The sequence below is a fragment of the Pleurodeles waltl genome, chromosome 3_1 (assembly GCF_031143425.1).
Source record: "Pleurodeles waltl isolate 20211129_DDA chromosome 3_1, aPleWal1.hap1.20221129, whole genome shotgun sequence".
Lineage (NCBI taxonomy): Eukaryota > Metazoa > Chordata > Amphibia > Caudata > Salamandridae > Pleurodeles > Pleurodeles waltl.
Window position 1 is genome coordinate 1,312,049,752 of NC_090440.1, and position 20,963 is coordinate 1,312,070,714.

Here is a 20,963-nt window from a genome sequence, read left to right on the forward strand (position 1 = left end):
AAATTGTACAGGCAGAAGAAGAAAAGTGAACCAACCTGATATAAGCAAGCGGCTGTTCCAAAGAAAAAGGCAATAACATAACTGAAATCATTGTCCTCTTCAATCTGCAAAGACAAAGCAACCAATTTTTTTTTTTGCAACTTGGCTACCAATTCAGCATTGTTACATACATCTGGAAAATCTCTCGAAATGTCTCATGAGTTTTTAAAAACAAATAACACAACAAAACTGAAAAATGAAAATAGGTTTCTTAGTTTCATGTTTGGGTTTTCTACCATGATAGGACTAATTCTCCTGATTTAATGTCTTTAAAACCGAAATTAGAGTGCACTCATGCTTCCATCTGCTACAAAGAATTCCCCTAAATATAAGTATTACCTTTTCCTATTTTTATATACTTGTAAAAATGTATACACACATCAATTTTATTTTTAAAAAATTAACTATTTAAAGTCAATGTAAAAGCACATTTTAATAATAAAAATAATAATTTAATACTTAACTAATACAATGTATTAACTACCTTTAATTGTAATATTTTAAACAGCCCATCCCTTAAACCTTGAAACACCACACTACCCAAAGCACTACATATCCCTGCACCCTAAAGAATCCTTACTATCTCTATACACTACCTCCTTTTCCTTAGCCCTAAAACCTCCTTTACTATCCACAAAGCACTATCCATCCCTGATCCCTAAAGATTCACTAAACACCCTAAGTGTTACTGATCCCTTAGCCCTAAAAACTCCCTACCATGGTGTTATCAGTAAGGTCATCAATGATGTAATTTACCATATCATCAGTGATATAACTGTGCTGACGACACATGGCCTTTGGATGGGCACATTGATGAGGTTAGCCACGGAGCCTAGCCTCAGGCCTGGCCCTGCGCACAAACCCGCCACAGACAGCCAACCCTTCAAAGTCTCAAAGAACCTCTGGCCAGGTCCTGTGCCTAACTCTGCGTCAGCAAACCCTTGTGTATGGCATTTGGCCCTGAGCAATGCACCATACCCTGTAACAGGAGATCAACACTCTTTGCAGACATGAAACCCACATTTTATTTATTTATAGATTTACTTATGTACTACAGTACTTGCTGTTTAAGCGTCATCACTGTGGCATGGCGGTAGTATGCAAGCTTCCTTTGTGAAGCTTGCACAGTACTCAAGCACCAAGGTGGGGGCGCGAGCCCTTTAAGAAGATATAGCCCCGCGGAAGTGGTGATCCCCAGGGCAGTGGGAGATCTATGTGGCCCACCCGCATTAACTAATGAAGCCCCGGGGAGGTGGTGGTCCCCGGGGACGGGACGGGCACCCCTCCCTATTTATTTTATAAAGCCGCAGGGAGGTGGAGATCCCTGTGACAGCGGGGGGCGCAGGATGTCCCCCGCTTCTTAAGGAATTGAAGCCTAGGGGAGGTGGCGGTCCCCGGGGCTAAGGGGGAGGCTGACCTCCCCATGCCTAAAAATAATTTTACACTGGGGAGGGGGTGATACCCAGGGTGCGGGAGGCCCCCTGCACTCAACAAAAAGAATGCCCCCCTGATTTGGCCCAACCCCGGGGCTTAACAAACATTTAGTGTGGGAGCCTGCAATTCGTTTTTGTTTTTTTAAATTTTTTGCCAGATAGCCCGCATATTCGTCCGAAAATGTAAAAAAATAATAAATGCTTTTAGCCTTGAGGAGGGCCCTCTGGGTCCCCACTAAGAGAGCTAAGGAGTTAGGTTTTCTGTACCCTGGCCCCCCCTTTAGGGTCGAGCCTGCGTTGCATGCGCTCGCGCATGCGTATCGCAGCGAGACGCTTTTGTATTTAGAAAAGGACTCAGAGCCCTGTCAACTTCACGTCAGTGTTTTTTATTGGTTTGTGGGCTTGCCTAATAAAATCTGCTTGCTTTCATTAGTCGAAGGCAAGCATACGGTCATGCCTTTTCCAGTGGCTAGCCCTCCTCGAGCGCAGCGACCAAGTACAGAAAACATGCGAGGCTCGGTGTTTTCCATCGTGCTCGTGGACTTCTTTTTCTCTAATTTACGAGCGCGATCTCACTTGGCAGAAGTCAAGAGCTTTACATAGTTAATTTCACTTTTTCGGGTTGTGTACACAAATGCACTTTTGCCCGATAGGTGAAAAGTCGGGTTAGGAGTTTACAATGCGATCAGCTCTAACATGAGCAAACACGAGACCCGTTGCATTGTAAATGCTTGTTGTAATTTGGTGTAAATCTGTTCAGTAGCTTTGGAACTATTAAAATAACAAATATACATATCCAAGGAAACCTGAAAGGAAAGTTGCTGCTGCTGTTTTGTCGGCTGGGACCCCAGGGAGAAAACATAAATAAAAACTCACCTAAGGGTTCAGGATAGAGGTATCCTGACCCCATACAACACATGGAGGCTTTTCCGAGGGACCCCTTATGGGCAAAGAATTGCCAATTTCTTTTTTGTGTGTGGAATATCTGCTGATTCACCATGGTGCACAAAGCAACCTCCTTTTAAGTAACTGTAGTCCATGAGTTATAATTTCTTAACATAAATATGACTGAAAGTATAACTATAGAATAACTATAGTGAGTGTATGAAAAGTTTCAGCATTCTGTCCATCATCATTTTGTGTTGATAAAGTTGCCCTAAGTGGGAAGGGTATGCCCAAAAGTGTGTCCCGTGCTCACTGTGCCACTGGATTCAAGCTAGCCTGGCTGGTAAAGGGTGATACCCTCAATTGTTTATATAGTATAGTATATATATATACTATTGTTAATAGTATATATATATAAAAACTGTATGTGGGGAGCACCATTTATAAGTTAAAAATCTGAATCCTCCAACATATGCGGGCGATCATAAACGGTGATAAAAGCTAGCCTATGGCATGTCATTTTGAACGGACTAAGCTACAAATAGTGTCCATTGTGATTGTCTATGAGACCCAGTTGAAGGGATGTAACTAAAACAAGTAGGCCGTTTCATTTTTAACCCCTTAGCTGCTGGGCCTTTTCCCCCCCAGTGCTGAGCCCTTTTTTGGCTATTTGGGGTAGTTCGCGCTTAGGGCTTCATAACTTTTTGTCCACATAAGCTAACCACGCCAAATTTGCGTCCTTTTTTTCCAACATCCTAGGGATTCTAATGGTACCCAGAGTTTGTGGTTTCCCCTGGAGGAGACCAAGAAAATAGCCAAAATACAGTGAAAATTTTGTTTTTTCCAAAAAAATGGGAAAAAAGGGCTGCCGAAGAAGGCTTGTGGTTTTTTCCCTGAAAATGCCATCAACAAAGGGTTTCAGGTGCTGAAATCACTATCTTCCCACCTTTCAGGAACGGGCAGACTTGAATCAGAGAACCACATTTTTCAACACAAATTTGGCATTTTACTGGGACATACCCCATTTTTACTATATTTGGTGCTTTCAGCCTCCTTCCAGTTAGTGACAGGAATGGGTGTGAAACCAATGCTGGATCCCGGAATGCTAAACATTTCTGGAAACTAGACAAAATTCTGAATTCAGCAAGGGGTCATTTGTGTAGACCCTACAAGGTTTTCCTACAGAAAATAACAGCTGAAATAAAAAAATATTGAAATTGAGCTGAAAACAACAGCCATTTTTCTTTATGTTTTACTCTGTAACTTTTTCCTGCGATGTCAGATTTCTGAAAGCAATATACCGTTTTGTCTGCTGGACTCTTCTGGTTGCGGGGATATAAAGGGCTTGTAGGTTCATCAAGAACCCTAGGTACCCAGAGCCAATAAATGAGCTGCACCCTGCAGTTGGTTTTCATTCTATACTGGGTATGCAGCAATTCATTTGCTGAAATATGAAGAGTGAAAAAGAGGTATCAAGAAAACCTTTGCATTTCCAAAATGTGATCAAGATAAGGTTTTGAGGAGCAGTGGTGATTTGCACATTGCTGAATTCCGAGGTGCCCATACTACCATGTGAATTGCAGGGCATTTCTCAAATAGACGTCTTTTTTACACACTCTCTTATATTTGGAAGGAAAAAATGTAGAGAAAGATAAGGGGCAATAACACTTGTTTTGCTATTCTATGTTCCCCCAAGTCTCCCGATAAAAATGATACCTCACTTGTGTGGGTAGGCCTAGTGCCCGCGACAGGAAATGCCCCAAAACACAACATGGACACATCCTATTTTTTTTATAGAAAACTCAGCTGTTTTTTCCAAAGTGCCTACCTGTAGATTTTGGCCTCTAGCTCAGCCGGCACATAGGGAAACCTACCAAACCTGTGCATTTGTGAAAACTAGAGACCTAGGGGAATCCAAGATGGGGTGACTCGTGGGGCTCTGACCAGGTTATGCTACCCAGAATCCTTTGCAAACCTCAAAAAGTGGCTAAAAAAACAAGTTTTCCTCACATTTCGGTGACAGAAAGTTCTGGAATCTGAGAGGAGCCTCAAATTTCCTTCCACCCAGCGTTCCCCCAAGTCTCCCGATAAAAATGATACCTCACTTGTGTGGGTAGGCCTAGCGCCTGGGACAGGAAACGCCCCAAAGCGCAACGTGGACACATCCAAATTTTTGGAAGAAAACAGAGGTGTTTTTTGCGAAGTGCCTACCTGTAGATTTTGGCCTCTAGCTCAGCCGGCACCTAGGGAAACCTACCAAACCTGTGCATTTCTGAAAACTAGAGACCTAGGGGAATCCAAGGAGGGGTGACTTGTGGGGCTCGGACCCGGTTCTGTTACCCAGAATCCTTTGCAAACCTCAAAATTTGGCTAAAAAAACACATGTTTCTCACACTTCTGTGGCAGAAAGTTCGGGAATCTGAGAGGAGCCACAAATTTCCTTCCCCCCAGCGTTCCCCCAAGTCTCCCGATAAAAATGATACCTCACTTGTGTGGGTAGGCCTAGCGCCTGCGACAGGAAACGCCCCAAAGCGCAACGTGGACACATACAAATTTTTGGAAGAAAACAGAGGTGTTTTTTGCGAAGTGCCTACCTGTGGATTTTGGCCTCTAGCTCAGCCGGCACCTAGGGAAACCTACCAAACCTGTGCATTTCTGAAAACTAGAGACCTAGGGGAATCCAAGATGGGGTGACTCGTGGGGCTCTGACCAGGTTATGCTACCCAGAATCCTTTGCAAACCTCAAAAAGTGGCTAAAAAAACAAGTTTTCCTCACATTTCGGTGACAGAAAGTTCTGGAATCTGAGGAGCCTCAAATTTCCTTCCACCCAGCGTTCCCCCAAGTCTCCCGATAAAAATGATACCTCACTTGTGTGGGTAGGCCTAGCGCCTGGGACAGGAAACGCCCCAAAGCGCAACGTGGACACATCCAAATTTTTTGAAGAAAACAGAGGTGTTTTTTGCGAAGTGCCTACCTGTAGATTTTGGCCTCTAGCTCAGCCGGCACCTAGGGAAACCTACCAAACCTGTGCATTTCTGAAAACTAGAGACCTAGGGGAATCCAAGGAGGGGTGACTTGTGGGGCTCGGACCCGGTTCTGTTACCCAGAATCCTTTGCAAACCTCAAAATTTGGCTAAAAAAACACATGTTCCTCACACTTCTGTGGCAGAAAGTTCGGGAATCTGAGAGGAGCCACAAATTTCCTTCCCCCCAGCGTTCCCCCAAGTCTCCCGATAAAAATGATACCTCACTTGTGTGGGTAGGCCTAGCGCCTGCGACAGGAAACGCCCCAAAGCGCAACGTGGACACATACAAATTTTTGGAAGAAAACAGAGGTGTTTTTTGCGAAGTGCCTACCTGTGGATTTTGGCCTCTAGCTCAGCCGGCACCTAGGGAAACCTACCAAACCTGTGCATTTCTGAAAACTAGAGACCTAGGGGAATCCAAGGAGGGGTGACTTGCGGGGCTCGGACCAGGTTCTGTTACCCAGAATCCTTTGCAAACCTCAAAAAGTGGCTAAAAAAACAAGTTTTCCTCACATTTCGGTGACAGAAAGTTCTGGAATCTGAGAGGAGCCACAAATTTTCTTCCACCCAGCGTTCCCCCAAGTCTCCCGATAAAAATGATACCTCACTTGTGTGGGTAGGCCTAGCGCCCGCGACAGGAAATGCCCCAAAACACAACGTGGACACATCACATTTTTTCATAGAAAACAGTGCCTACCTGTGGATTTTGGCCTCTTGCTCAGCCGGCACCTGGGGAAACCTAGCAAACCAGCACATTTTTGAAAACTAGAAACCCAGGGGAATCCAAGATGAGGTGACTTGTGGGGCTCGGGCCAGGTTCTGTTACCCAGAATCCTTTGCAAACCTCAAAATGTGGCTAAAATAACACATTTTCCTCACATTTCGGTGACAGAAAGTTCTGGAATCTGAGAGGAGCCACAAATTTCCTTCCACTCACCGTTCCCCCAAGTCTCCCGATAAATATGATACCTCACTTGTGTGGTTAGGCCTGGTGCCTGCGACAGGAATAGATCACACAACGGTCAATGTTGGTCCTTATGTGAGGCAGCTGTTGACCCTGGGGTGATCCATTCCTGACACAGGCACTAGGTGTAGGCACTCAAGTGGGGTAGTGTTTTTATCAGGACAGGTGAGGAGTCACTGGGTGGTAGGAATGTTGTGGATCCCAGCATATTCCTGTAGTTTGTGTGACAGAAATGCGAGAAAAATTGAGTTTTTTTTTCAACATTTCAGCTTTGCAGGGTATTCTGGGTAAGAAAACTTTGGGGAATCCACACAAGTCACACCTCTGTGGACTCCCCCGAATGTCTAGTTTACAGAAATGTTTGGGTTTAGTGTGTTTCTCTATATGGCCGCCGAATCCAGGACCAAAAACACAGGTGCCTGCCTTACAAAACCAGTTTGTTTTGCCATAGATAATTTTTATGTCTCCACAATATGATTTGGGTGGTGGAATTTGGGGCTGAACTAAATTGGGGAGCTCCCAAGAGAGCACTCTCTCTCTGCTTGCCGCCGCATTCACCTGCTCTCTGGGTTGGCCTAACCCACTATTACCCAGTTGCACGAACAGCTTGCGAAGGGACAGCAGGACTGTCCTCATCACCTCCCTCATAATGTACTGGAAGAGGAGTTATCGAATGGGACTCCTCTGACTGAAAAATCACTCCCAGAGTCTGCGCCATTGTCCTATCCCTCAGATGCTGTCTCAGTATCTGATGTCTCAGTCTCTGATCCTATGTCAGAGCGGTCCTCTATAACCCGAGTGCAGGCAGCAGTCATCCATCAACATGCCATCTCTGCTATTGGCTAAACTGTTGCTCTAAAACACTAGCCTACGTAGACAGTCACAAAATCGATGGTGTGTGAGATACGTGCAACAATAGAGGCCACCTTACCTGCGCTTCTTCCCTCAATCAGCACGTACTTTCAAGACACTCAAAAAACACCTTGTCACATACCATTCGTCACAGTCTTTAGCACCTCCTGCGCCCAGTCCAACAATCATTATTGGTGCTCCCACTCCCTCCTCCTCGGATTCCCTCATTACCACCCAGCAAAAGTGCCCTTCATCTCTCCATAGACTTTACTAATGTACTCAGCTATTTACATAAAATACAGATTTGCTCTTTGCAGTAGGCATATAAACCTTCTGCGCTTCTTTATGGCACTAAAACTGCCACTAGACAAGTCGGACCCTTTTCCCCCCAGGGAAACCACACACATATTGACAAAAGTGATATATATATATGACAGCCAACCACCTGAAACTCAACTCAAGCAAAACCGAAATAATCCTCTTTGGCCCACACAAAAACACCTGGGACCTCTCATGGTGGACCACCACGTTAGGCCCTGCACCCACCCCCGCCAACCATGCACGCAACCTCAGCATCATCCTAGACTCCTCCCTCTCGATGACCCAACAAATCAACGCTCTCACCTCCTCATGCTTCAACACACTCCGTATACTGAAAAAAATTCAAATGGATCCCCACAGAGACCAGAAAAATTGTCACTCACGCACTCATCAGCAGCAGGCTTCATTACGGAAACGCCCTCTACGCTGGCACCACTCTAAAACTCAAGCGCAAACTACACGCATCCAGAACTCAGCAGCACGACTCATCCTCGACCTCCGCCGACACGAACACATCTCTCCACACCTCAAATCCCTCCACTGGCTCCCCACTGACAAAAGGATCACCTTCAAGATCCTCATCCTCGCACACAAATCACTCCACAACACAGGCCCTGCCTACCTCAACGAGAGTCACCTTCCACACCCCCACACGAAACGTCCGCTCAGCTGACCTCTCTCTCGCCTCTGTCCCCCGCATCAAACACACCACCACCGGGGGCAGATCCTTCTCCTACCTTGCACCCAAAACCTGGAACGCCCTCACAACCCACCTTCGCAAGACCCAAAACCTACTTCTTTTTAGGAAGGGCCTCAAAACCTGGCTTTTCGAACAGTGAACCTCCCAGCCCCTTTCCCTCCCCCCGCCCCCCCCCCCAAGCGCCTTGAGACACTCACGGGTGAGTAGCGCGCTTTATAAATCTCTCTGATTGATATAGATCTACCTCTATATATATATATATCTATCTACATAGATATATCTATAGATATATCCATGTACCTAGATATATATATCTACATAGATATCATTTTATTTATTTTGAAAAAAAAAAAATCCCCTGGGGGCGATCGCGCACGCCCCCACCCCAGGGGGCACCTACCTTTTTTTTTTAATAAAAATTATGCCGGGGGGGGGGGGTGGTCCGTTTTCCGAGGGGGCCGCCCCCCCAAAGTGAAATCCCTGGCATCTAGTGGTGTTTCCTGGCCCCCGATCGCAGCTGTGCTGCGATCGGGGGCCAGGAAACACTTTCAGGAATGCCTCGTAAGAAAGGGGAGACTCTCCCCTTTCTTACGAGGCCTTCCCGAACGTGGGAAAGGCCGTTTTCCCCATCAAAGCAGGAAGCGGCCGCAAGGCTGCTTCCTGCTTTGATGGGGAAAACACCTTTGAAACGTCAGCGCGCCTCGCGGCGCGCTGACGTCACAAAGGGGCGGGTGGGAGACACGGAAGCTTCCGTGTCTCCCGGGGGAAGGTTTTAAAAAAAAAAAAATCCTCGGGTGCATCGGTCGTGACCCGCACCAGGGAGGGTGTGTGGGCGTCGGCCAGTGGCAGACGCCCACACCCAACAGGTTAACTATTGTTTGCACTCTTCAAAATTTGGGCATTCTTCCAGTAAACGATTGATCACCCTGCATTTCTGACTGTGGACGAACCTGTGCTTTGCCGCCACGTTGGTAGTCCAGAAGTAAGACTCTGTGTGGATAAACATATATATTTTACCTAGTGGCGCCTGCCACTAGGAAGTTAAAGTTAGGACCATATTTCCATAGAAAATTTTTTGGGGGGACTTGCCTATATCTTGGGCACCGTTTGACAAATCTTCACAAAATGTTCTAAAACAAGTGTGCCGGTGATTCTTGTTGTGCACAGAAAGTTTGGGGGTGATCCGTCAAGCAGGAGCCGAAAGAAAGGTGGGGTAAAAAAAAAATAGTGTTTCCCATATTAATTCCCATAGGACCTTTGAACACAACTACGGCCCGAACCACTGGACGGAAAGACACCAAATTTGGCAGAAAGCTAGCTTTCAGTACACAGATTGTGCTTTTGCTTATTTGGTGTAAATCCGTTGAGTAGTTTTTGAGATATTAAAGGGAAAATACATTTGTATATCTAGGTATGCGGATCCTTCATGATGTATTTGCGAATAATGACAAGCCCATGCAGGGAAATGCACAGCTCTGATTGCAAACGAGGAAGTGATGGCAGCCATCTTGGGACTCGGCTTCAGAAAAAAACATAAGGGGCCAGGGTAGAGTCACCATGACCCCTTATCTCTGGTGCTGGGGGTCCCAGAGCGAAACTCCCCAGAGCTAAAAAAGGATTTGTTTTTCAATTTTCACTGCAATTCACGGCAGATCTTATGAAAAAAAAATGAAAAAAAAACAAAGAGCAGGATCCCGCCCATCATCATTATGAAGCCCCCAAGTGGGCATTGCTAATTTAATGAGGTGGACCATTTGACGGGGGCCTCCCTCGAAGAGCCAATGATGGCCCTGGAGCCCACCACCCCTCTGGGCCGGCTCCTGATATGTCCTGGGGTGCCTACCTCTGGGACGTAGCTGTTTGCTTTTGCTTGGTGGGAGCTGACAGCCCACACCAAGGAAAAGCAAACTAAGTCCGCATTCTGACAGCGTAAAGCAGAGTTTTCATCTGTCTTTCTTGTATGCAAATACACGTCCAGGGAAGACAGAACAAAACACTGCTCCCACAAGCAGGGAGCTGCTAATAAAAGCAGCTCCCTAATTCTGGCAGCAATGTGGACTCCTGCAGGACACAGGGAGCTGGCTGGGACTGTGGGGGCCTTGAGGCCCCCACGGTCTTGTCACTCTCTCTTTCTTCCATCCCATAAAAAGAGAGAGAGAGAGACAGCAAGAGAGAGAGACTTTTATTGAATGGTCCCTCCATGCAGTGACTTCAAAGAGTTAGACTAGCAAGAAGTGTGGTTCGAATGTTATATCCAAAGCAAAACAGAGTCTCTTCTGACCTACTGGTAAAGCTCTTGGACTGTCACTCAGTAGGTTGATGGTTCAAACTCAGGTATCTCAAGGCAGTGTGTCCTTTTATTTACTAGTGTTTAGACTGTTAAACTTTTCTATCTATGGAACATTCATGTCTCTTTTCTTCCGAACTGTATGGGCTGAATGTCATAGTTATGTCTGGACAAAGCACAACAATGAGTCACCTGTGGTCTAATGGTTAAGTTCTCAGACCCTCACACTGACAGTTGAGGGTTCTACTCTAGGTATGTCTGTGATCAATTTCCTCCTTTAATTTCTTTAAACTTCAAAAGTTTAAGGTTCATACTGAAATGTGATCTCACTCTTTTTAATTGACAAATACATTATCCTTTTCAATTTGTTCAGAAATATCTCATTCTAAGTATACCATCCATCAAAGCCTAAAAAAACTATCTCGCTCTCTCTCACTCAATTTCTTTCTCCCACTCACACACCCACTCAGACCTTTACGCACCCACTCACTGACCCACTCGGACCCTTGTACACCCACTCAAAGCCTGACTCAGACTCACGTACCCACTCACAGACCCACTCATTCTCTTCCACACCCACTCACAGACCCACTAACACCCACATTCACCCACTCACAGACCTGCGCAAACACTGACACACCCACTAGGACACTGATGCACACACTCTCATAACAAGACAGAGACTCTCACAGCCACTCTCATCCGTAGATACACACTTATTCTCACACCCATAGAGACAGGCTGCGGCCAACTCCCGCTGCGCACGGTCAAAGGGCTGTGCACAGTGTAGGGTTGGGTAATTAGGGGGGATTGGCCACAGGGACCGACTGCAAGCCGGGTCTTGTGGGCAACCCCTGGGTGCTTATAGGGGCTTGGCCTCAGGGGATGGCCACAGGCCAGGCCCTGTGGCTAACCGCCGCAGTGCTCAGCAGTGGTTGGATTAGCGTATAGTAATGGAAATTTCTATACATTAAAAAAATCATATTAATTCAATGAAAAAAAACAAAGGTTACAGGGACGTTATAGTTAGGCTCACATTTTAAATGTAAAAAACCATAGGCATTCACCTGTTTTAGTAACTGTAACTTGCGCCCTCGCCATGCACTGCTAATTACCACAATAATTACGCCACTCATGACATCTTTGATAACATAACATCATTGATAATATCAATACAATATTTATAGGAAAACTTTTGACCAAAAAAACTGTGCATGGTGGGGAAACAAGTTATAGTTATCTTGGGGCACGAGTTATAGTCACAGAATCAAAGCCCTAGCATTAGTCAATGGCTTGTCAGTCATGTTGGTGAACTGAAAAACCTGGGGAAGTTGAAGAGACCTCTCTAACCACTGCTAGACCAAATTTGATTCTTGTTAACATTTCGGCAGAATTTTATACACCCATGTCTTCCTCTGCTCTCAATTCGACCACATCCTTCTCTTTATCTGATATTTCTCATCTCACCCTTAGTGATTTTGGAACTGGTAATGCAATACAAATCAGGTTCTCCACAGGACCCTTTAACAAAATGCAACTTGTATTCAAAGACCTTTGGGCTGTGGTAAACATGCCTCTTTTCCGATACCATCCATGTCCAACTTAAAATAAGAAGTTAATGTTTCACGTCCTCTAAAACTCTTGTCTTGATACCTGTTTCCCCTACTCAGTACAGACCAACCACACTGCTCCCAAAAGTTGCAAAGCTCCTTGAACATTACTTTGCCCTCCAATTGTGCTTTTTTTTACTGGAATATGGCAGTGTGTTTGGAAAATAGGGAGTTTCAGGCTTTTAAATCAGACAAATATTTCATCTTCTGTGGTGTCTCCAATGATCTTCTTTAACAAACATGGCAATTCTCCTGCATTTAGCCCCTTGGCTTTCACTTCTACAGATTCCGAAGGCAATCAGCTCATTTTTTAAATGATTGGCAGGTCTCCCATCAACTCGCCACTGTGACACTTCATGCTGAAGGTCACGGACTGGAAGGTAAGAACTGATTCAACCTCAACCCTGACAAAATTGAGGTCCTGAAGGTTGGCAGCAGTGCAAATTGTTGGACCCACTTGCTTTGGCACAATAATTTGTAGCCATACCCAAATCATCTTCCTGAGGTCAAACTTACTTAATTACGTTATGCTGACAGTTTCCTTACCAATTTGGAAGCAACTGTGATAAGTCCAGTAGCACCACACTTAATGAATGAGCACTGATGCAAACCCCTTTGACAAAACACAACAGTAACAAAAAAGTAAAGGGGCAAAACTGTTCAGCTTATATATTACAACTTATCGTGTTCCCATAAATATGTCCTTAAGCCAAATTCTTTGATATTAGATGCTCAGAGCTTGACCATATGTATATAACTGTTTTACATAGTGCATAATATTGCTTTGTTTTATGCTAATGTAATTAAAAGTTAGAAGTCAAACACCTTGCTCGAATTAATCCACATTGGTTGGTTTTCACACAAAAAAGGAACATTCATTTTTAAAAACATTACTGAAAATTCCATCCAGAAACCTCAAGAGTGTTACTTCTTGCTTAGAAGCCAGCGCTCTGGTGGATGTGATAGGACCACAGACTTACCTTGGAAACCCGTCTTTGGTGGGGGTGGTAGATAAAGTAGATGAGGCAACTGAAAAGGTAAGCCAGCTGGAGGGATTTTTAAAATGGCACCCTAAATGTATTTCAAGATGGGGGTGTCTGGCAGTGAGCCATAAGAAGTAATTTCAAGAGATACAAGCAGACTTGAAACTTCACAACTCTCAATTCTATGGATTCTTGCAGTTCCACCATGTCCAACTGCCATACTGCGCCCCTCTGACCGAAATTTCAGGGTACAATCCATTGGTTGGCTTGAAAAAGGTAGTGTTTCCTAACTTTATAAATCTCTCATCGTTAATTCACTGTATCTCTTCATCCCTCTGAGGGAAAGATGGGAGGGCTGGGTTGGTCCTTGAGTCTTTCGGCAATATAGTTGAAGTAGTTACACCTCACCTAATTCACACCGGTACATCTCTAGCACTAGCTTTTACTGCCTGGATGAGATTGGAGATTTATTTCATATGGTCTGGACTTGGCAGTTATTGTAAGTTATCGGGCAGGGGTTTTTAACACACTTTCACTAGTGCTGGGGTGTTCTATCAAACTCATGCTTCACATTTATTTTCTAGGGCCACTAGATGACTTGGGTGGACCCAGGGGAGATTGTTCTTTGGTGGGTCTGGGTATGCTACTAGCCAAATGAAATAAAGCACTCACCTGGAACTCCATTACATCGCCTGTTTTGGCTGCTTGGGAATCTGCCACGGACCGGTGCGCAAAACAAGAGGAGCCCATATCTAAGATGAGAGGTTATCCTTGAAAGTTTTGTCAAATCTGGGGCGAATGATGGAGTTATTACGGACTGAAGTAATCCATGCAATGAACTGTGCAATTTATAATTTCACTGAAATGCATTTTATTGCTTACATTGTACAGTTTCTTTCCAGGTTTGAAAAACCAATAATGTTGGTTTCTAATTTTTTTTTACTGAACAAGCACAGGCAATGCCAACTGATTTGCCTCGCACTTTGAAGACTGACTTAACTATTACAAAAAGAAGCCTGCTGCAGTGAAAATACACAAAACAGAAAATGATCAAATGCATTAATGAGATAAATTAAATGTGTCAAATTTTAGTGTGTTTTTTATGTTATTATTTTTTGCAGTTTTGTATAGCTTAAACATGACCCAAGGAAATTAGAGTCCTTCACATGAGCACCAGACTGTATTACACAAGGTCAGATCAGATAATTTTTTAGGCACGGGGACATTAACAGATTTGCCCAGCTCACTGGATATTGGAGTAGGTGCCACAACTCAAACCTGGGTCTCCAATTCCCAGGTCGGCAGCTCTGGCCATTAGGCCACATCTCTTCCCCATAAAGGGAAAGGAACGTCCTATTTTTAAGGATAAAATTAGTTCTTCATAGACAGAAATATTTACCTTGCATTGAACGTGAAATGATACATTAAAATGTCACCAGCTTGGTGTCAGAAATACTTCTCTAGAAGGAGCCCAAAGCAGATATATTTTTTAAGAAATGGTAACAATCTGGCTATACAGATGCACTGCCAAGCTAGACCTAAAAAGGAAGACAGTGAAGTCTTGTTTTAATCACTGTAATAAATAAAATATTTGAAAAATGAGCAGGTGGCTATACTAAGAGGTTATGTAAGGCTTAATTAGGTAAATCGTCAGGTTTCACTTAAGGAAATTATTGTTTCTGAAACAGAGTACGCTGGAGTGCCTGTTATTATGGGATGATTTTGGACTGACTGTAGCTAATATAGATAGCCCAAATATTGAGAGTGCTATGACTCCTTTCATATAAAACATATGCATGAGTAAGAAAAACAATGCAAACGTAAAACAGTTAACTATGTACATGCATGTTAGGAAATGCAATTTATTATATGGCGTTATTATGCAACCTCACTGCATAAAAAAACTCACAAACCTGTATTGGGTTCAGTCAAGCTCATTTGTAGGTTTTGAGCAGTCAGGCGTTAATCAGCGAACAAATGAAAGCATTTAGAACCAAAACAATTAAATGAGAAAGAAACACGCCACAAAAAAATGCAACACCAAATTATAAAAATAGGCTTCATTTATATTTATTCTTGGACAAAAAAAATGAACAAAATCCACTGGAGGGTTCCGAAGATATAGATATTTTAAAAAATCGTAAATCACTACTTTTCACTCAAAACGCAAACAAATATTGACAACTACTGCGGTTACCGTTTACTTTGGAATCTTTGAAAAACTTTTGCAAAGTTGTGTTTGGCTACTCAGGGCGACCCACTCTGATAGAAAGCAAGTCAGGGGGGCTAGTAAGCCTTAACAGGACAGTGATCTTACAGTCAAAGCAGTCTCCCATCCAGTCCCAGGCTCAAATAGCAAACCACCTTAGACATCAAAGGACTGGTCCTGATGCAAGGGATACAGGATGCTGAAGATGCATATCCAGACAACAGTGTTCTTTCTGGGGCCAGCTATCAGTCCACAACTAAACAGGGCGACTCTGGTCACAGAGATCGATGTCCCTCGAAGTCCAGGTGAAGTCCAGCCAAACACCAGTTGCCACTGGTCTACTGGTCAAAGTGAAACCAGCAGTTCTTTTTAACTGTGGCTAGTTTTGTCTTGGGCGACCAAACTACACTTCAAAGAATCTCCCAGCTCCAGCAGAGATGGTTGCAACTTTTGAGAGTCAGGATTCGGCTCTTGAGCTGTGCTTTGGCAGTCAGCAGTGAACAAGCAGGTGCAGCTACTAACTTTGCCAAGGCACCAGCTTCAGCTTTAGTGGCCCTAGTGCTTTAACAGGAAGTCAGCCAAATGACTCTTGGAGCTAACCTCTTGTAAGGAACGACTTTTCTTTGAGCATGGCACCACAGGCACAGTCCAGAGTCCTCTCTTTGCTAGCCCAGGGCAGCAGGTGCAGTGCAGTGTTTGGTGCAGCCTCTGTCTGCCAGGTCCAGGGAACAGCCGGGCAGTGCTTTGGGCCTCTCTCGAGTTCAGACATGATCGAAAGGCAAGTGTCACTTTTATGCCCACAGCTTGCCATCAGTGGATGAAGTGACTACTAACCAAAGGGCTACCAGGTCCCCTCCCGTCTGATGATTATGTCTTGCAATGTTTGACATCTAGCTATCCCAAAGTGCAACCTTATCCCTACTCCCAAGATAGCAGAACTCTTCTCTTGGTGTGTGGAGCTCGGCAGCCCATTCTAGAGGTGTGGCTAGCTGCCTATGTGGCAATGAGAAAACTGGATTGGCAACTGTTCCCATCTTGTGACCCCGAAGTCAACATGTCTACCAGAATAAAAAAGAGTAGCCCCTCTCCCGTGTCTACCATTCGCCCTTCAAAAATGGCTTCCCGTTGAAGCTCACCTTTTAGTTTCACATCCACCTTGGGCTTCCCGACAATGAGAGCCAACTCTTCATCCAATAGCAGAGCTCTATTGTGTCCTTCGCTGGGAGTCGTTCACACCTATCTGCAGGAGGGCAGAAAGCTATTTTGTGGCCAGCAACTGCAAATGTCCACAGGAAAACCTAGGTAATAGAATGGCAACTCTCCAAGACTGCTTTTCACTCAAAAGTTGCATTAAATTCGACTTGGGCATCAAGTAAGACTTCATGTAACAATTCTTTTTATACCCTGAAGTGCCAACTTTAGTTGTTCCATTCAGAAAGTTAACACAGCTGAGTTGTCAGTGAATAACCCTGTACTTGACAATGTGGCTACTAGCGTCTCCACAATAAAAACAAAAATGTACACATGTCCCACTTTTTATTACACTGAACCCTGCCTTAGGGCTCATCAGGCCTACCTTTTGAGGTGACATATTTATTGAATAGGAAAGTCCGGACTTTGTCATTAGTTTAAAAGGCAGAGCTGAGATTGTAGTTTAAAATTGCTCTACCAGTGGTCAGACTGGGAGACTTGCTCTACTTTGAAACCCTTGTGTCACAATAAATGCTGCAGTCCATGAGGGACACTTTAACCTACAGGCCCTGGGAACCCTTGGTTCCACATAGTAGGAACCTGTAAGTAAATGTAGGCAAATTGTGTATATGTCAATTAAACAAACACTTTTAAGTGGCACTGAAGTCTGGTTAGCTGCCATCGGTGCCTGCCCAGTCTCATTACATCAGCAGGTAGTAGTCAAAAAGCGGGGCAAAGAAGTGGGGGTGAACCTGAAATAATCCATTTACTCACAATTCAGAATTAGATAAAAACATGGTTTCATTCAATTCTATGCCTCACAGACATTTGCTTAATTTTCACAAACATTAACGTAAATATGTATTTGTGATAAAGCATAAAATGAGATTTAAGGTACAGAAAAAAGACCAAGGGCCACTTGTTCGAAATTTCGGATTTGCGACCCGCAAATTGCAAGTCAGAGCGACTCGCAATTTGCAAGTCGCAATCCAAATGTAGGATGGTGTCCCTGACACCATCTGTGATACGCAAGGGGGTCGCAAATGCCCACCTCATGAATAATCATGAGGTGGGTCGCCCCTTGCGAATGGCGCCCCTCACAGGGAAGGTGGCCTGCTGCGGACAGCAGACCACCATGTCTGCGACTGCTTTTCAATAAACTCCTTAAAGGAAAACGAGATGCATTACAAAAACAAAAAATGAACGGACCACTGCCTGCTCTGAAAAAATGCTTACAGTAACATTCACAACGGGGACCCCTTCCCTTTTGCGAATGTGTTAGCACCCATTTGAAATAGGTGCAAACTGCGACTGGTTTGCGACCGAGTTCGCGGTCACAAAACAATCCTACATTGCACTGCGAGTCGCAATTAGGAAGGGAACAGCCCTTCCTAATTGCAAGTCGTAACCAGGTTACCGAATCGCAAAACTGGGTTTGTGCATTGCGATGTGCTTTTTGCACGTCGCAAACAGCGAAATTAGCGGTGTGCGACGTGCAAAAGGTTTAGTACATGTGGCTCTAAATGTTAAATGTTTTCTTTTTCTTGTAGAACTACAGTGACAGATTTAGGGATAATGTATGTTTCATTATTTTTTTATTTATAGTCTGCACAACAGTAAACTAAACATTCAGCAGGGCAACTGGAGATCAAAGGGAAAATCGCAGGCTACAAGCACTGCACTGTCAGCGTATAAAAAGATAGGGGGTGGTGTTTTGCTACCCAGGTGAAGAATAATTTATTTCTGTCCCTTCAGGGAACCCTCAAGATGATTTGAGCATTAAGTAAGAAGTAGGGGGTTTAAAACATTTAAAACATAGCCACTACAGGATCACAAGGGCTAAAGGCAGACTTTAAGGACTAGACTCCCCCAAAAACATATTGCCAAAGGGTATACGCTTCGCCACCAGCCTGGAACTCCATACCTGGAACACTAAGGCTGCATACAATCACATGTTGTGAAGAAGGATTATAAAGACCAGACTCTCCCAATCTTCTTAAACCCCAATTAGAAACTCTACAGCAAAAAGTGGACCATTTTCTGTACAAATACAAGTGTTAGGTTAGGTCATACTATGCACCTCCTTTGTCTCACTCCTAGGGGAAGACTGTGACCTACATAAAAAAACTAAACTACTTTTGGCTGGGGAACTGAAACTTTCATCATTTGTACCTTTACTTATGAAATATTTTAGTCAAAATGTCAATTAAGTTAGAAGTGCAGTTCTGAAAACTGTAAGGAAATGCCTCTTCTTGCATGTTCACCCCCACATTTTTGGACTGATGCATCTTGTTTTTTTAATTTTATTTTATTTTACTAATAGTGCACTGAGGCCTGCTAACCATACCTCAAACCCCTTACAAAGTGTATGTCGAATTGGCCATCTCCAACTGGCAAGTACTGACTTACTTATAAGTCCATTATTTATTGTACCTTGGGTACCAACGGCATGTAAGGCAAAGCGTCCACCCAGGGCTGCAGCATTTTAATGCATTACAATGAGTTCTTTTGTGCAACCCTTGCTGCTCAAAGCCATAGCTACCCAGGAGTGAGCTTAAAGTTGTTCAAATGAGCCTGACTGGATCCAAGACAGTTTTTGCAAGTATATTCCACAGTACCACCACACAGTCATAATGTATAATACATCCATATCCTCACAAAAACACTAACTTATACTTTGCAAAGAAAGAAAATGTGTGCAAGGGGGCCATGGAGTGTATCTCCCATTTGATTAAAATAAGATCTACTGTGGGTACAGGCAATAGAGTGGCCTTTCGCGTCTTTCACAAACTTACTAATATATAAATGGTTAAGTCATACAGAGACTTCAATCCTTTTGCAAAACCTTGTAGAACACTGAAGTTAGTAGTGGCCTCTCCCCTCACATAACACCATACGGCTGAAAGCTGTGGCATTCCTCCATGCAGTAATATCCCGTATAGTAAAATGTAATGACGACAAACACCTTCAAAAGGTTAGCGGTCTATAAACTACACTAGATTAATTCACTCATGTGATTCTCAATCTCAATGCCTCCCTACTAAGGAATACATACCAAACAGCAGCAGACACAAATCGAACTGTAATCTTGGAGGCTGTACAAAGTCAACTTTGTATGTAACCTTATAAGACCTCCTTTTAAATAAAGCAGTATATATTTACTTGAGGAAAAAAAAACAGTACCACAAATTATTACACTAATAAATTAGTAAACATACACAATTTTGACACACTCCATATCAGTGTCAAGGTTACAGAAAAAGGACTCTGGGATCTCTGTGCGAAAGAGAAGAACCTTAAAAAATAAAAACCTGCAAAATAGATCTTCACAAACCACATGAGAGGAACTGGCGTGCTTTGGGATCACTACTTTCAAAATAATCCACAATGCTATGAAGTAGACACTCAACCTGTGAATATTCTAAGTGCACTGATCGATTATTATTTCAAATTATATACTACAACAAATGGAAGTCAGAAGCAATAAAGACGGAGGCAGGCTCAGTTCATGCGACAGGGAAGATTATGCTATAGACTGGACTCAAACTGTACTACTGAAGTCTAGAATGTTACAACTACAACTCTCCCTAGTCAAAGACAAGGTTTTCCAATATTAACTAACTGTCTGTTGGAAAGGATTTGTTGTAATTGATGTTGACTGGCTTCTTATAAAAAGAAAACCTTTGCAGAAAGGCAGTGGGAAAACATCAGCATTCTGCATCTGTGCTGATTTAGTTTTTCACGGTTTGTGGAGACTGAGTTGCAGTGGGTGCAAATGTACATTTCAGGCTCCTTCAGTAAGATTTATAGACAAAAAAAATGGATGGATTAAACCCAGATCTGTGACTGGGGCTGAATGTTTCATTTGCTCTGCATTCCGTCCATCGCCTGTTGTTTCTGCATTTGTCGCCCCAAGTGGGAAGGGTATGCCCTGATCACAAGCGGTCGGGGAGGGGAACGGAATAGGTGCCAAAGCGTGCACCTCCTTTGGAGTATGTGTGACTATACGGGGGCACTCCCCCTCCGACAGACCTGGGGCTAATTGCCCTACAGGATTAGGGCCTCTGTGGTTTAGCCTTCCACAGGTAGGCCAACTCCTTATCTTTAGCATCATGGCTCCTCCTACTGAGGTAGCTTCTGTAGTGCATGATATTGAGGGATCCTAGGCCCTGAAGAATGCCCCTAGACCTTCGTTGCCTCGTAGTAGTGGGCAGAAACATGTTGGCCACTATTCAATAGAAAGGTGACCCTTCGAGTCATTACTTTCAAATAGGTGTCCTATCATTTGTTCTTAATCTCACCAGCAGTCACCACAAATAAAGGTGTACTATTACACAGGTGATTGACTAGGTATTTTTATTATTTGCCTAGCACAATTGGATACCACATCTTTCCAGATAACTTTAATCTCTGCACTCCCTCTGATTTCTTAAAATGGTGAGGTTGAGTCCGTCCAGGTGGC

At 43.9% G+C, this 20,963-nt stretch overlaps 1 protein-coding gene across 1 annotated transcript in view; it reads right to left on the bottom strand.

Annotated features, from left to right (window-relative positions):
* Positions 1 to 20,963, bottom strand: part of SEC22A (SEC22 homolog A, vesicle trafficking protein) — a 381,620-nt gene that overhangs the window by 42,875 nt on the left and 317,782 nt on the right. Inside the window, exon 6 of the mRNA XM_069224663.1 lies at positions 36 to 104. Coding sequence (XP_069080764.1) covers positions 36 to 104 — 69 coding nt within the window. The remainder of the gene's footprint in view (positions 1 to 35; positions 105 to 20,963) is intronic.